The sequence below is a fragment of the Typha latifolia genome, chromosome 7 (genome assembly GCF_019914945.1).
Source record: "Typha latifolia isolate L0001 chromosome 7, TyphaL0001v2, whole genome shotgun sequence".
Classification (NCBI taxonomy): Eukaryota; Viridiplantae; Streptophyta; class Magnoliopsida; order Poales; family Typhaceae; genus Typha; species Typha latifolia.
In genome coordinates, this window is record NC_133092.1 from 12,495,333 (window position 1) to 12,512,836 (window position 17,504).

Consider the following 17,504-nt stretch of genomic DNA (forward strand, 5'->3'; position numbering starts at 1 on the left):
TTGAAAGTTAATTTGAAGGTCCAAAGTAAAAGTTAGAGACAAAGCTGCCTTTATAAACTAAGCACAATATGATCTAGAGGTTAGAGAAAGTAAAGAATAAAGACCCTTATCAATGAATTAGGGATCCTATTATTCATAGTTTCTGCTTAAAAACCATCAAATCTAATATAACCAATAGACTCTTTATTCTAGTTTTCTTATTCTAACTTAAAATTAGATAACAAACCAAAGGAGAGGACTCTCTATCCTAGTATTGGAACATAATAGAAAATATAACTCTTTTTTAAACCACAGATAAAAAGTAAGTATAATATTATTCATGAATTACCTTCTTCTTCAACCATAAAAGTGAGCATATTAATTCAACTAACCCAAATTGACTAGTGCCATTAATAACAAATTTAAACCATTAAAACGACCATTAACTACCTCAAGATTAAACTACTATTTAGATAGGTCTTAGCAGAAAAATAATAGATACATATACATCTATATATATATATATATATATGATAATTTTTATTATATAAAGAGCAAACTTAAATCTCGTTATCTATAATGACTTTTTTATCTTGTAATAAATTCATCTAAGAAGAGCAAAAAGTAAATCAAATACTGCACTGTAAAATATCAATTCCCATATTTTGTAGTAAATTAAATTTGATATTTGAATTCATTGAAATACTACGTGAGCTTTGAAACTATTTCTGAGGAATAGATTTGGCGATGTATTCCCACTGCTATAGTCTATGTCTATCTTGTGATGCAGCATATTCCCAAACAATCGAGTTGCCCACTAGGAGGATTTTTTTTCTCACACACTCCATGGACTAAGTTATCTGCCGGCGGCCTTGCTCCTTTACTCCAGTTTTAGTCTAAGAGTTCATCAGCTTCGGTCATACTAAAAGCTACTACTCTCTTTGCATCCAATTCTTCAAGACCCAACAATCTTCGAGAGGGTGGTGTACATGCACTCCATTTCCATGATTTATATAAGATAGAAGTAGGTTCCGGTGGCCCTTTATTCCATTGTCCGTTCGAGGTTGAACTCATAAGCATTTTATATTTTTTACATTGAACTTAAAGTTCAGTGTTTTTCATCTGCGCTAAAAGACTAAATATTTTATCGTTTTATTTATAAGAATCTATTTTAAGTTAGTGTTTTAGCTATAACTTAAATTAAAATTTTATTTTTATATAAAAATGTTTATCTTTATATAAAATATTTATGAGTTTAAAGTTTTTTTATTGGGCTAGGGTAAAATAGAATTACTTTGGTAGTAAGTTTGAGAGAAGCTTTACATTGGTAATAAGTTGATAAAAAAAACTCGTAAATCTCAGCATAATTTGTGTATATTGTCGAACAAAAAGCAGCAAGAAAAAATGAAAATAAACAGTTGCCTCGAGATCCACACCAAACTCATTGGGGGGTATTCATCGTAATTTTTCACCTTTCGCTTTGATTACTTCCTCTTTAGCTTTAATTACTTCCTCGCTAAGGAGGACGACTCTCTCTCTCTCTCTCTCTCTCTCTCTCTCTCTCACGCGTTACCATAAACCTCCCTCCCTTTAATCCCCACCATTCTTTCTCAGATCCGATTCCTCCCTTTCGATCCAAATCAAGAAGAAGAAGAAGAAGAAGAAGACGAGATGATCCAGCTACTGTTCACGATCTTAGCCGCGGAGGTGGGAATAGTGGTGATCCTCCTATTCAAGACCCCCTTGCGCAAGTTAGCCATCCTGGCCCTCGACCGCCTCAAGCGCGGCCATGGCCCAGTCATGATGAGGACCATCGCCGGCACCGTCTTCGTCGTCCTCTCCTCCAGCATCTACAGCATGGCCAAGATCCGTAACCGCTCAACCGAGGTCGGTCAGCTCACACCCACCGACCAGGTCCTCATGAGCCGCCACCTCCTCGAGGCCTCCCTCATGGGTCGGTAAAGAAAATCTTGCGACTTTACCCTTTGAATTGTATCCTATTTGGTGTTTTGGTTCACTTCTGTTGGTTTAGGGTTTCAATTGCCTCATGTTCTTTTGATGGATTGATTAAAAGAGTGCCGATTGTAGTTATAATGGATGTTAGGAACCCAGTCTAAACCTGATGAGTAATAGATCGAGGATTGATATATAAGTATTAGGAACCGTTAGCTTTTATTGTTAGCGTCACTAGATATTACTATGATTACATTCGAAAGTCATACATGATGTATTCAAATATCTTTTTTGTGAAACTATAATTGTTGTAATGGAGCAAAATTTGCCAGAACTCTTGATGACATCCATTAATCAATTAGATGGTATGGTTAAAGTTTGCAAACATTTAACAAAGTAAACTATTCCTTCTATTTATGAGGTCAACACCATTGTGCATCTGTGAGCAAAAGATTTGATGCACACTTATCATTTACTGATATACCTTCATATACAAGGGCATATTTTGGTGACAATTAACAGGAGCCTTTTAAATATGAAAACTTGAGAGGCTACTTGTTTTTTCTATTACCTTTGCACAAAAAATAATCTAGAAAACAATCCGTGATCAGTTCTATTAGTAGGGGAAGTTCCAAGTTCCAACAGTTGATTTCATTATTTTGCCTTCACTGAGATCCACAATTCTATTTTGGTTTATAAACCATTTTTTTTTTAAATTTAATCGAGAAGGAGATTTGATGTATTCAGAGAGCAGAAAAGGTGCAGTTTTTGTTGTCGTTTTGTCTATAGAAATACTTCACGTGCAAGTTCACTTCCTATTACACAACTTTTTGTTTATTTTGTCTTGTTCAAGTATCCTACTTTTCATTTCCAATAACCGACTCCTGTCTGGAACTGTGTATTGTTGTTTGTTGGTATGACTTGTTGAGTTGGTCAAAATAATCTTTTGTGTGAGAAGTTAATTTTCGAATCTATCCTAAACTCTAACAGATCGTGGTTTGGAATATATAGGTTTTGGCAATCTGTACCTTGTAGGCTACATAGTGGATTAGACAAATTAACTGGTGGTATTAAGCATCAATTATATTACTAAACTAGCAAAGAAATCAGTCACTAGGTTCAACTTCTATGCTTTACCAACTTCGTGGAGGTATTACTTTGGATTTCATTTTCCTTCACAACGGTTTTTCTCAGGAGACAACCTGTGCAATTTGGTAGGTCATATCCTTATATTCTGAGTTTATGCTGTGATTTATGTGCATGTAATACCTTTCTGTAATTACTCTACAATTTGGTCATGACAAAGAGGCTCGCATTCTCCCACGACCATGTCAATATCTTTTAGTTTCTATGATTTTGGATAGTTGACTTGCACTTTATTGGCCATTAGTTAGAGGTTATCTTATTATTTACTTGAAGACTGATCAGCCTTGGGCATGGTTATTAGATTGGGGGAATCAACCCTTGTCCTTTTTTATTTGAATTGTATGATGATTATTTCTTACTGCTGTATTTGTGGACGAGCAGTCCTAGTCATTAGCCCCTTCTGTATTACATTTGTGCATATGTTTCTTTTTATCGGAATATTTTCTAGATGAATCAATCTTTTCTTTCAGAACCCTTTGTGTTTGACTCTTTCATATTATCTGATTATTTCAGTTATAATTGAATACGATATGTTTTATCATATTTATGCAGGATACTCCCTATTCCTTTCGCTAATTATTGATCGGCTGCACCATTACATTAGAGAGCTGCGGATTCAAAAGAAAAGCATGGAGGCTGTAATGAAACAGAACAGGATCTTAGAAGAAGCAAAAAGCAGCGGTTCAGAGGAGATGAAATCACGCGAGAAAGAGATTGCCAGTCTAAATGAACAAATAAAGCAACTGAAATCCGTGTCGCAAACAAAAGTGGAGGAGGTCAAGGTGGCCGAGGCCAATGCTTTAGCATTGAGGAAACAATCTGAGGGCCTACTTCTTGAGTATGACCGCCTGCTTGAGGAAAACCAGAATCTTAGAAACCAACTGCAGTCCATAGACCTGGGAATATCGCATTCTGATAGCAAGAAGAATACTTAAATGACACTTGAAGAAAGAGATCTTTGCTTTATGGAGCTTCTTTTGCTTGAGATGATCTTCCTTTGATAGTTATGATTATATATATGTTGTTGGTTTTCTGAGTGAGTTTTACTAAAGCAGCCATTCCTGAGAAATAATAGATGATATGGTTCTTTGTGCTCTAAAAATTACATGGTGTGGTGAGCAATTAACATGTGTTTATTACCAAGATTTGAGTTCAACTGAATTATAATTCCAGCTCCTTGTTGAGTAGTTCATACTGGTAATCCTTAAGACCCCAAGTCTAATTGTGGTCAGGCTCTTAAACTCTCGTCAGATTTGGCTTTTGAAAGCTTTCCTTGTAAAACCGGTGATCTGTTTTTCTTTAAACAAATTTTTGTTTTAATGCTAGTTTATGAGATAATTTCACTTGGATCCTCTAGATTATTGCTTATTTTCATGTAACACTTTCGAAAGTGTGTGTGTTTTTAATACACAGATCTTCTACATTATTGAAAACCTATCAAATTTTTTTTTCTTCCATTACGTTCTCGTTTTAAAAGTTACTATGTAACTCACACTAGTATACACTTTTATCTTTTATTTTTTATGGAGGGAAGAAAAGGAGTAGAATGTATAGAAGGTTATTTTTGTCTATTTTCATTTCTTTCGTTAAGGGCATCGACAGGATCAAAGCTTTCCAAGAGTTGGGATGTCTGTGTGAAAATATGCAGATAGGTTAAGTAGTATTATCTCTTGTTATAATATAAAAAATAGAATGATTTACATCCTATATTTTGATCTTATTATCATTAACACCTTATTTATGTGTATTTATCATTTGACTATATTTTTACCTCCTAGACTATTAAAATATCTCGTATCATTTTCATTAGACTTTCATTATTTTCACCATATTTACTCTTATATTTTAGAGAAAAATTAGAGAAAATTCTTAATTTACCAAAATTCATTTATCTTGTCATAAGGTTACTTTAATTTTTTTTTTAATTTTTTATCTACGACGTTAATAAAATATTTTTAACAGTTTAAAGAGTTCATGCATTATTAATAAAAATATAGAAAAATGATAGTCAAGAAGTTCTATATGTAATAATATCCTTTCTATTTTTTTTCAGCCTTTGATGTCATAAAATGGAGAAATTAGCTTCCATTACGCAATGGTTATGTCATGAATTCGTACCCAGAAAAAATAAATAAAAATTCGTTATAATAGACTAATAGAGTGACGTTGGGTAGTCTTTCTCTAAATTTTCTTTTAATTTTTTTATTTCCCCTCTTCAACTCCATCTTAGATCAGCATCTTTTTCTTTTCATTAATTTTTAAAATTAGACCCTAAAAGATTATTATTTATAATCTTATTGCGTACTCGCTTATACGTAAGTTATTACGTATCATCTCAGTACAACTTGGCATTGGTCTTACGCCACCCAGGTTTACCGGTAAATTATTATATATTTTAGAGAAATTTATCAAAAAACAACATATATTTTGTCTTTATTATCGTTTATACTCTAGGAATGTATGTATATTTCTTAACGTTTATTCCATTTAGACCCTGCACTATTTCCACATACACTCTCTAACTTTTTTTTATTATAAAAACATACCACCAGAATAGGGAGCTGAAGGGGTCCAAACATAATAGCTTAATATTTTATAAAAAATAATAATAGTTCGGGGAGTTGAATATAAATATCTCTTGAATTTAACTAAGTTTCAACTATGATATTAATTAATGTTTTCTTTTGGACGGAACTTTCCATCTCTTAACCTAACAAAGTGTCAACATAAGAGAGAGGAAGATGAACTGTTCTTCTTTTCTTTCTCTTCCGTTCATACTTTTCTTTTTTCTTTTCTTTATTTTCTAATTTTATTTTAACGGAGTCTTCTTGAATGTTTCTTAAAATTTAGAAAAAATTGTATGTAATAAAATTGTGATTTACACCTTATATTTTTACTATTTATAAAATTGAGTCATATAATTTAGCAAATATACGTAGAAAATACTATGTTGTTCGATCTGTAAGTTAACTATACTAAGAAAATTATGATAATATACTCAACTAAATCATACTGAGGATATTTTAGTTATTTTAAAAATAAAATATATCTACTTAAGATAATATTCTTACTGTGGTAGTTCAAATCTAACTCGGAGTATTTTGTACACATATTTTACGAAATTATATAGCTCGATTTGCAAATAATAAAAATATAGAATGTAAACTACGATTTTATTAATACACAAGGTGTTATATATAAATTTTTCTAGAATTTAACATCCAGTCATTTAATCCAATAGGTTTAGATTTATTTAGTTGGTGGACATTTTTAAGTTAGGACGATATCAAATCAATAGGTGGATATAAACAAAATAATAATAATAATAATAACAATAATAATAATAATAATAATAATTATTATTATTATTATTATTATTATTATTATTATTATTATTATTATTATTATTATTATTATTATTATTATTATGTCCTTAGAAGAATACAAACTAAATCAATGCAAGAAATTAAAGTTTTCCCATGGGAGTACTTTTCAACCATGTGACCAAGAAGAATGGCATGGTCATTGATTTACACCACCAGCAAGACTTTTCTTTTTTCTTTTTTTCTTTTTCTTTTTGTTTGTTTCGAGTCCGTCGTTAGGTTAGGCTCGCGTCACCACGATTAGGATTTAGTGTGGACCGATCTATGCGAGGTCAATTTAGGCATACCCCTAGATGTAGATGCAGGCAAATATATCGATCATATATTAAAAAATATTTCAACTACTTCCGAGGTGTTTTTATAAATGTGTCCGACGAGTAAAATATTTGATTTAAAAAACATTATATTATATAAATACTATCGAAGTTCGTTAACCAACGATACCTAATAGTTTAATCCGGACACCGTAGAGTTGCCGATATATATATATATATATATATATATTTTTTTTTTTTTTAACAAGAAAAAAATCAAAAAATAGAAGAGAATTAAATTAGCACATCATTTTCATGAGAATTCTTCCATCAAATTGGACCAAGTCTAAGTGGTCCCAAAAGAAAATTAAAAGAAAGAAAGATAGAATGGTCCCAAAGAAACAATGCAAATTGGCATCACATCACAAGGACTCAACCACAATGACTTCAACTTCAATTCTTTCTTTTGGCATTGCCATCTTAATATCATAACTTTTCCAACAGTGTCAATTATTTATTATGTATAAATGCAACAAACTTAGCTTGATATGAACGCCCATCAACCATCACTATTGGCCGTTGGAATAGCACACGAGGTGTGGCCCACAGCAAACCCACCGCCGGACGTTCGACACGTGGACACAAGGCTGCGATTTTCGGCATCAATAAAAAAATGCCACGTGAGGAAATCTTTCTTTTTAAAAAAAAAAATAATAATTCCAATCATGAGATCAAATATGAAAGGTTGCTATCACTCGTGCAGTCGTGTGGGTGACCATAGGAGAATATATATATATATATATATATATATATATATATATATATATATATATATATATTAAGAGAATATAGTTGTATAATAAAGTGTAATTTTTATGTAAGACCAAACGAATATTAAGAAAATAGTTTCAATATATCCCGACGACTAAGGAGATTGTATGGTCAGTGTAATTATTGTGGAAAAAATTATTTAGTAGTTTGGTGCTTAGGCAATGCGCCGGCTTGAAACAATATTTTGGCGACATTTATTCCAAACAATCACTAGTCGGGCACACATAGCTTAATATATTAAGTCAAAGTTTAGTTAGACCTAAGTATCTCTATATCAATTATATAAAATAAATAAATATATATTAGGAAAATAGTAATTGGATGTGTATTTTGTGTATAACAGATCGCTAACTTTTATCCTAACAGCCGTAGAGGGAGTGAGATTCAATTTGGGTCGTTCTCGTATGAGTCAATTTGTGTCGCCCGATAATTTGTTTATGTATAACCTACTTAATAAACACATTGTATTCATATTTAAATTTTTTGACCCAAAATGGGTCATGCTCGTATTAGCACTCCACATTCGACAATTCTTATTGCACCCGCACTAATACCCAATTTCAAGCATGATCATGATCATCATATGATTGGACAAATCAATCCACACTGAATCTCAATCCACGGTAGACGGTCTACGAACTAACGAGTGATTATAAAAAAAAAACACTTAAATACAAATCTTATGCCCTAATCATAATCATTGCACATACTGCACCATACTCCTTAGAGGCATCCTATCAATTGCACAGGGTACTCTACACTGAGATCAATAAACTTTGTCCAATTAAGTACCATAATATGCTTAGATTATGTTCAAATGAGCACGTTTTAACTGCACCTAAGATTCCATTAAGTCCTCCTTCACATACCTCACTCAGATCTAAATGTGCAACTCTCTCTCTCTCTCTCTCTCAAACTTCAAAGAATTATTGGAATCCACCGACTTTTAAATTTTCAGCTAAAGTACAAGTACAAATTTCGTTCATAGTGATATATTATTTTTGATATCTTTATTTTAGAATATAAATTCTTATACTACACACTAGTTTAATTACTAATTTATTTTTATATCAATGATAATAACTTTATTCTTAGAGTAAAGTAGTAAACTTAGTTATACCTGACATCTTTTTGATGAAAAACTTAAGGGTCACAACTCAGTTGGAAGGATGCTGCATGGGGAATAGTAGTGATTCTTAGATGTAGGAAAATTCTAAGTAATGAGAAGCATGCCATTAAGATGGAAGAATGGATTAAATATGAGGAGAAAGATGATTCACGTGGACTTTGGCAAGTTGAATATAAAAATAGAATACAAACATTTGTTCAATAATAAATATTGGTACGTAGTTGCATGGTTAGCTCAGTGGTCAAATCTAATGCAGTTCATATTACACCTCGTGTTATATTATATGTGTGTGTGAAATTAATTGCTCGATTAATTGGTTGGAGAAGTCCACATCTTATCTAATTAATACTGTAGGTGGATGGCAATCATACCCACTTTTTTTTTCCTTTCTAATTTTTTTAATTCATTTATACTAATTCTCTGTATTAAAAGATGGTTAGTTGCAACTAAGCCTATCAATTTATCTCGTTGTTGTTGTGGGTCGCGAATAATTTATGTTCGATTTGAAATTTAAAATCTATTAACTAATTAATAAGTAATTTAACTATTAGATTGATATTAGTTCTCAATTTAACGAGTTGTGGTTTGAACGAGCTGGACTTAGCTTGTTAGGCCAAACGGGCGAAACACGAGCTAGGGTTTTCGGCTCCCGGTGCTACTCCTAGTTATAAATTCCCTTACTTTTAAATCTTTTTCTTTCCCTCTCTAGATTGATCGACTGTGCTGTTCAACTAAAATTAGTCAGCAATGAATGTGAACTAATTTTCTTTGACTACACTAAAATTAAAACTTGAAACTACATAATAGTATTATATATCAGCACATAAGTAACAAAGGAGATCTATTCAGATGAGTGTGAAACAATTTTCCTTTTATTATGTTGTGAAGCCTAGAAATACAACACAAAGATTTTTTTTTTTTAAATTATTTTAAGTGCTTGACTTTGATCATGTCAATAAATGGAGTACCAAAACTGCAAGGATGTGTTTCTAGAGTTGACCTAAGTTTTCTCTACATCTTTATGTCCTCCTGTTCTTCAAAAATTAATTCAAAAGTCTCATTAGTCCTTTCCCATTCACCTAACTCTTACTTTGGTCCACCAACCAATTAAATACAACTTATCTACCTAATTACGTGTTCATAAAGTCAATCATTTTGATTGCCCTAAGTTGGTATTCCACATCTCCCTTGGTGTTCCACATTAAGATAATTTTAGATATTTCAACCTTGGAAGAGAGAAGAAGAAAACAAATATATTTAATATTTTCACAAGACTATTATGGCTTAGTTACACCTAAACTCTTCTTCATTTTCTTCATTATTATTATTATTATTATTATTATTATTATTATTTTCTCAGACTCTAACGGTGTAGACCGAGAACGCTAAATAATAATTTTTTCGTTAAATTTTTTCTATTTATTTTCTCTAAAATTTAAAAAAAAAAGAGTCTATTTGACAACATGATAGATATTAAAAATAACATATTTGGTACTACCAAATCCCACCTAATAATTTTGGTATAACGCCATCTCCATAACTCCCCCCAACTTCCCTTCTCACCTCTCTCATAGTACCTCCAAGTGTTTCAATTAGGGCCATACACGTGGACTAGCTAGATTGGCACTTGGGGCCAATGTTACTTGCACACTTCTATTTATTTCCAAAAGAATAAATCGAGAATAAATAATAATAAAAAATATGCCAAAAAGCTATGAGAGGATTATAATGTAACACCTTAACTACCTAATTATTAAAAGGGAATAAAAGGCACATATCATCTGACTAAGATTTTTTTTTTATGCTTAAAGATAAAATTTTTACCAGTCATATTAAATGTCAGTGCATCGATAATTTTTTTTATATATAAATGTGCAATAAGAAATCACGTGGAAAGTGCAGGTTGTCGTGGAATCCTATGCTAATCATTTGACATAATTAGCCCACGAGGTAGATTGCAAGCTAATCACATGTATGACGTCAGGCTGACCTATGCCTTGATTTATTGTGCCAGCTTTATGACGTAATAATAATGATAATTTAAAATAATTTTTATACGGTAGAGTCAATCTCGCACATTATGACCGTCGCCAGGGGTAAATGAGTAATTTAGTATCTAACTGTTAGAAGAAAGAAAGAACAACGAGTAGCTTCGAATAAGCATGGTCCATGTGTTACCAAATGTAATAGTGGGGATAAAAGAGTAATTTACTAGGGTATGTGAAAATGAGGAGGACAGGACACAGGACACAGGAGGAAGATAGATTGTTTGGTAAAAGTTGGCATGGTCTTGGCGGCGTAGACTTTCGACACGTGGGGGAAAAAAAAGAAGGTTGAAAACCCTTCCTCTCCTTTTCCTTTTCACATTTCCGGACACGCCCAAATCTTAATGCAAACCCTCTCAACCAACCAAAACCCACCAAACTATCTCTCTCTCTTTCTATATATATATATATATATATATATATATATATATATATATGTCCAATAGTGGCAAGTACTAACTCAATTCTTCTTTCCTCTCTTTCTTTCTCCCTCCGCTCCTTTCTTCTTCTTCTTTGATCTGTTATCAATGGTGGCCGTTGGAGAATGGCGGAAAGGCCGCATCTTGGGGCAGGGATCGTCGGCCACAGTCTCCCTCGCAGTCGACTCGTCGACGGGGGAAGTATTCGCCGTGAAATCGTCTGGCCGCACCTGCGCCGGAATGTTGAAACGGGAGCAGAGGATCCTCTCTGGCCTGAGTTCTCCCTACGTAGTCTCGTATCTCGGCTTCGACGTGGCCGCGGACGGTGGCTGCCAGCTTTTCATGGAGTACGCCCCCGGTGGATCCCTCGCCGACGAGATCAGGAAACAGGGCGGCCGCTTCGATGAGCGTGTAGTCCGGTGCCGCGCTTACGAGATTTTGCGCGGGCTCTCCTACTTGCATGGTCGCGGGATCGTGCACTGCGACGTCAAGAGTCAGAACGTGCTGATTGGGTCCGGCGGGCAGGCGAAGATCGCCGACTTCGGATGCTCGAAGTTGATGATCGAAGAAGAAGAAGATGGCAATAGATTTGGCGGTGAGTTGAGAGGTACGCCGATGTTCATGGCGCCGGAAGTCGCGCGAGGAGAAGAGCAGGGGGCGCCGGCCGACGTCTGGGCTCTCGGATGCACCGTCGTCGAGATGGCCACCGGAGAGCTCCCCTGGCCGGCTTTCTCAGACGCCATCTCCGTTCTACACCATATCGGATTCTCTTCTCAAGTGCCCAAATCGCCAGAATGGATCTCGGAGGAGGGGAAGGATTTCTTATCCAAGTGTTTGACGAGAGACCCCAACGAGAGGTGGACTGCAGAGCAACTCCTCCAACACCCCTTTCTCAGTTGCTTGCAGCCAAAAACTTGCGCCGATGACTTCTGGGTCTCTCCAAAGAGCACACTCGATCACGAATTCTGGAGCTCATTCTCATCCGAGGAAGAGGATCAAGAAGAAGACCTTCCAGTTGTCGAATTCCCAATCGAGGATCCATCAACGAGGCTTCGCGATTTATCCGGCGACCGCGAATTCGACAAACCCAATTGGACTTGGGACGAGAACTGGGTGACGGTGAGGACCAACCACGAGGAGGAGATCGAGATCGAGATTGAGATCGGGATCGAGATCGAGATCGAGATCGCCGGCCAAAGCCATGGTGTTAGTACAAGCAGAGAAGAAGAGTTGATAGATTCTAATGAGGATTTTTACTTCAATTCTTTAGCTTCTTTTGTTAGTGATAGCAATAGTAACAGTAGTAACATTGATGGCAAAGAGGAAGGACTACGATTCCTCCTCAGCTTCTGTAACGGTAATTTTGATTCAAAGAGTAAGAGTACAAGCAATGCATTCAATTCAAGGCTTCAATTTAGTCTTTCTTTAGTCGTCTCCTGGTGGTTAGAAACTTAAGAACGTTAGAAGGGTGGTTGAGATCTAGAAACGAGTAAGAAAATGCTAATCACGTTGGGATAAACCCAATTAAGAAGAGTTAAAGAGTCTTGTTAGAGTTGAGAATTTGGAAATAGTTTAGCTTTGTTGGTGGAAGTCTTGGCTTCGGATTTGTCTACTTGGTTAGTTGAATGGAGAAAGGAAGAGTCAACGATGTTTTGCTCAACGCTGCCGTCTATGCCTTTCCGAGTATTTTCTCTGTACTTCCACGTGTCGCCCGGAGAGGCAAAGAGAGTCTAAAGGTCCTTTCAACGGTTGACACCGTGACAAGGGCAAAAGAGTCATTTACTTGACACCAACTACAAAAGCAAGACGGAATTGATTTCAAACAACCAACAAATCTTGCAAAATATCATAATTGCAGTCAAAATTATAACTCTTTAAAATTTATTATTTTGTGATTAAAAATTATTGATAAAATTTTGTACTCTAAAATTTAATAAATAAGGGTAATTTAGTAACTATGAAAGAGTTTAACATTTTAAAAGTTTTTAATAGCAATTATGTAAAAAAAAAACTCTTTATTATTTGGTCAATGCAGTGGAGAATATTTTCTTATTTTCATAAATAAAAAATTAAATACTTTAACTATTCCTCGGTGAATTTGTCCACTTGAGGGGAAATTAATTTAATTGAGTTTTCCTTTTGTATTTAATTTAAATGTAAATATGTTGCACTATATATTATTATTCTTCGAATTATGTATTTATTAACCTATTTAATTTAACAATTTCTAGCTATGCCGACATCTTCTCTGGTAAGGGAAAGGATATGGTATAATGGTAGAGTGTAAGTAAGAAGAGCATCAATGGCAGGATGATGATCTCTAAAGCAAGGTGTTATAATTATTCTTTTGTTGATTGACTAATAAGATAAATCACCTTTGTTAATTAATTAAGAAGAAAAGGTATAGAGAAAGGTAATTAATTGGTAGCATACTCCTCCTCTGCTTCGCTTCACTTCGCTGAATCCTAATTATTCTAAAAGAAATAAAAGAGTATACTTTTGTCGTCGTCCGCTACTGATAGTATGCTCGGACCGGACCGCACTAGATTGGTCCGCATCGAATCCTAATTAAACTTTTGTCGAAATCTTGAATATAAAAATTGCAGTCTAGTTCTATATAATTGAATTGTACCAAGACATTATATTAACTCTAGAAACATTGGTTATGCTTTAGGGTAAGAATGTTAGCTGACCTAAAAGACAGAGGTGTATATGGCATCATGTAGTTATGGACAGATGCTTTGGTATCACCAGCCCTAGCTGTTAACAAATTTGGTAGAAATCATTAGCTCAACTCTCCATCCAACCTCCCTTCACCATTTCCTCACTCCACTCCTCATATCTACATGAATTCAATAATTAGATAACTTTTTATGGGCAATTTGGTGGCAGTTTGGCATTATTCTTTATCTCTCTCTCTCTTTCTTCTACTAAGTCCTCCGTGGTCTGTGGATGTCCACGTGGACTAGAATCCATCCATTTTCTAGGGTTCTTAGGGTCCCCCTTGTTACTTAGAGATCAATTTTTAGGTTTGGGAAAGAGATGCTTCTTTCTTACTTACACTCTACCTACTATTTGTTCCTATGATCCCTTGCCAAAGAAGGCGTCGGTGTAGCCCAATTGAAAGCAAAGGAATTAACTTATTAATATTTATATGCAAGAAAAGAGAGCGACGAGAGTTGGTTAGCTTATAACTTGAGCGTGGATCAATCGCTAACATTGAGAGAGAAGAGAAAGGAAAAAGATAATTCTTAAAAGTACAAGTTTCTAGAGAAATTACTTCAAAGAATATATAGCGGTGTCGTTTTCTTTTCTTTTCTCAGGAGGACAGTCAATTACATCAAAGAAATAGAAACTTCCAGTGATTTTAAGAAGGCCATCACTTTCTTTAATTACCTCGTAACAAATAAACATTCAAGAAACTACTAGTTGTATATTAAATTTATTATCTTAATTTTATTACATGTCAGATGTCATCGTATCAGAATTTTTGTTATACCTTTTTACCTTCATTTTTCTTATTATTTTATACCCACGTGGAATCGCAAATAATCTCAGCAGAGTTGCGTGGACTTCTCGTTTTACACGTTCCAGAGACTTAGAATCCACTGTGAAACTTCCACCTCTCTATCTCTCCTCTTTCTCTCTCTCTCTCTCTCTATATATATACACTTAATTGCTAATACTACCATCCAAATTCGGGCAAGAAAAAATTGAGCTGTGAGCTTAGACCACTTCACTCCTCTTCGATCTCTTCTCTCCTCTTCAAGCAATGGCAATTGGGAGAGACTGGGGCCGAATCCGACGGCTCGGCCGTGGCTCGTCGGCCACCGTCTCCCTCGCCGTCGACTCGTCGTCGGGGGAAGTATTCGCCGTGAAATCGTCTGGCCGCACCTGCGCCGGAATGTTGAAACGGGAGCAGAGGATCCTCTCTGGCCTGAGTTCTCCCTATGTGGTTTCGTATCTCGGCTTCGACGTGGCCGCGGACGGCGGCTGCCATCTTTTCATGGAGTACGCCCCCGGCGGATCCCTCGCCGACGAGATCAAGAAACAGGGCGGCCGCCTCGAGGAGCGTGCAGTCCGGTGCCGCGCTTACGAGATTTTGCGCGGGCTCTCCTACTTGCATGGTCGCGGGATCGTGCACTGCGACGTCAAGAGTCAGAACGTGCTGATTGGGTCCGGCGGGCAGGCGAAGATCGCCGACTTCGGATGCTCGAGATTGATGATCGAAGAAGAAGAAGAAGATGGCAATAGATTTGGTGGTGAATTGAGAGGTACGCCAATGTTCATGGCGCCGGAAGTCGCTCGAGGAGAAGAGCAGGGGATGCCAGCCGACGTCTGGGCTCTCGGGTGCACCGTCGTTGAGATGGCCACCGGAGAGCTCCCCTGGCCGGCTTTCTCAGACGCCATCTCCGTTCTACACCACATCGGATTCTCTTCTCAAGTGCCCAAATCGCCAAAATGGATCTCGGAGGAGGGGAAGGATTTCTTATCCAAGTGTTTGACGAGAGACCCCAACGAGAGGTGGACTGCAGAGCAACTCCTCCAACACCCCTTTCTCAATTGCCTGCAGCCAAAAACTTGCGCCGATGACTTCTGGGTCTCGCCAAAGAGCACACTCGATCACGAATTCTGGAGCTCATTCTCATCCGAGGAAGAGGATCAAGAGGAAGACCTTCCAATTGTCGAATTCCCAATCGAGGATCCACCAACGAGGCTTCGCGATTTATCCGGCGACGGCGAATTCGCGGAGCCCAACTGGACTTGGGACGAGAGCTGGGTGACGATCAGAAGCAATGGAGACATCCAAAACCTTGGTGCTTGTACGAGCAGAGAAGAGGAATTCATGTTTAGCACTAATCACATGTATAGTGAGGATTTCCAGTACAACCCACAAGATTTTAGCTCTGTTAGTGATAGTAATTGTGAGGGTGGAAGTGAGAAAAAACAATTACTTACATGTAGATTAGAGTTTAACTTCTGTACTATTAGTGATAACAACTCTAATTCGAGAAGTAAAACATTCTATTCAACTTGGCTTTTTTACTTTGTGTTGCTAATTAATGATCAAAGTAGAACCATATATGAACATAGATATATTGTTGAATATCTAATCTAAAGTTTAGTCCCACAAGTTTAAAAAGGCTTGAGAAAAGTGAAAGCATTTATATACTTTTCTTTTGCCACTCATTTAATTGCTTAAGTTTAAGGTTGAGTTCGATTTTAAGATTTGTATGCCTTCCCAATAATTGGTATCAAAGTTGGTGGGGTCCTTTTTATGATTGTTGATCTCTCTTGTTAGGTGGCAGGTGAGTATTAGTTTGGTAAGCTAAGCTCTAACTGCAAGTATCCCACTAACTAACTTAGTACTTATGAGCTAAGAAGCAAGAATTATAGCACTTTATATATATATAATATATATTTAATATGGAATATGGAAAATTTTCAGGTTGGTATGAATGTGAAAGCCCAACAAACGCATGCTTAAAACGTGGACCATGCATTGCGTTTTTATTTGTGCTTTATAACAGTATAAAGTTGTTTACTTCTTTATTTTTTAGTTTAATTACACTTACTCATGAACTATGACCTAAAAGAATTAGTTTTAAATTTCTATGTTAAATAGTTAAATTGCCCTTTTTTTATTTTCTAAGAGTCGTTCTCATATTACGCGGTAGTTCAGGTTACAAAAAGCTCCGTTAGAGTTCGAGACCAAATAGAAGATCAAAATGAAACCTCATATCTCCGGTAAAATTATAACCCACGGTTGTATCATGATTTGCTAGCCAATCAGTAGCATGATTAATTTATCTAAAAATATGTTGAACTTCATAATTTTAATAATTACAAGTGAGAAATTTGATGTCTTCGACGATAGCCCTAACTAGCCGGACGAGCTTAGCTGCATCATCGTTCAGATAGTTGGCCACGGTAAGCGAGCCTGACTCAATGATAATATTTAACAATAACGCTTTTTACCGCTCATTACGCGGTAACTTAGCCTCTTAGGATATAAAATTTGGTTAAATTTATTAGGAGTTAATTAATAAATTAATCATGAAAAGTCACACACCCTGTGTGCTTTTACCAACCAATAATTCAAGGCCGACAAAAATAGTTTAAACTACTCATATCATATGCAACCTCGTGAGTTTAGTTTATCATTGCAGTAACTTTTCTCCAAGCTTTATCCAGAAATATCAACTTCAAGCCAGCATAAATACAGCTTGATTATTATTAGATGAGTTACACAAGTCATATTCATATTTATAAACAATATATTTAGATTATTAACAGACTTATCCGAATTACAATCGAGTTTATTCGTGATATAAACAATATATTTAAACTATAATCAAGTTATC

The 17,504-nt window shown here is 35.6% G+C and overlaps 3 protein-coding genes across 3 annotated transcripts; all 3 read left to right on the forward strand.

The window, feature by feature from the left end:
- Positions 1 to 1,465: 1,465 nt before the first annotated feature.
- On the forward strand, positions 1,466 to 4,270 carry LOC140792637 (uncharacterized). The gene is made up of 2 exons (XM_073143744.1): positions 1,466 to 1,933; positions 3,631 to 4,270. The coding sequence occupies exons 1-2, from the start codon at positions 1,651 to 1,653 to the stop codon at positions 4,011 to 4,013; spliced, it is 666 nt and encodes a 221-aa protein (XP_072999845.1). The 5' UTR covers positions 1,466 to 1,650; the 3' UTR covers positions 4,014 to 4,270.
- Positions 4,271 to 11,145: 6,875 nt separating this feature from the next.
- On the forward strand, positions 11,146 to 12,641 carry LOC140792988 (mitogen-activated protein kinase kinase kinase 18-like). The gene has a single exon (XM_073144280.1). It carries the CDS (start codon positions 11,248 to 11,250, stop codon positions 12,592 to 12,594), a length of 1,347 nt encoding a protein of 448 aa, XP_073000381.1. The 5' UTR covers positions 11,146 to 11,247; the 3' UTR covers positions 12,595 to 12,641.
- Positions 12,642 to 14,835: 2,194 nt separating this feature from the next.
- LOC140792848 (mitogen-activated protein kinase kinase kinase 18-like) lies at positions 14,836 to 16,258 on the forward strand. Its single transcript, XM_073144069.1, has one exon. It carries the CDS (start codon positions 14,912 to 14,914, stop codon positions 16,256 to 16,258), a length of 1,347 nt encoding a protein of 448 aa, XP_073000170.1. The 5' UTR covers positions 14,836 to 14,911.
- The last annotated feature ends 1,246 nt before the right edge of the window (positions 16,259 to 17,504 follow it).

Coding starts and splice junctions, on each gene's coding strand:
- LOC140792848 (XM_073144069.1), top strand. CDS start 14,912: ATGGCAATTGGGAGAGACTGGGGCCGAATCCGACGGCTCGGCCGTGGC.
- LOC140792988 (XM_073144280.1), top strand. CDS start 11,248: ATGGTGGCCGTTGGAGAATGGCGGAAAGGCCGCATCTTGGGGCAGGGA.
- LOC140792637 (XM_073143744.1), top strand. CDS start 1,651: ATGATCCAGCTACTGTTCACGATCTTAGCCGCGGAGGTGGGAATAGTG. Junction 1,934..3,630: donor CCTCGAGGCCTCCCTCATGG/GTCGGTAAAGAA, acceptor ATATTTATGCAG/GATACTCCCTATTCCTTTCG.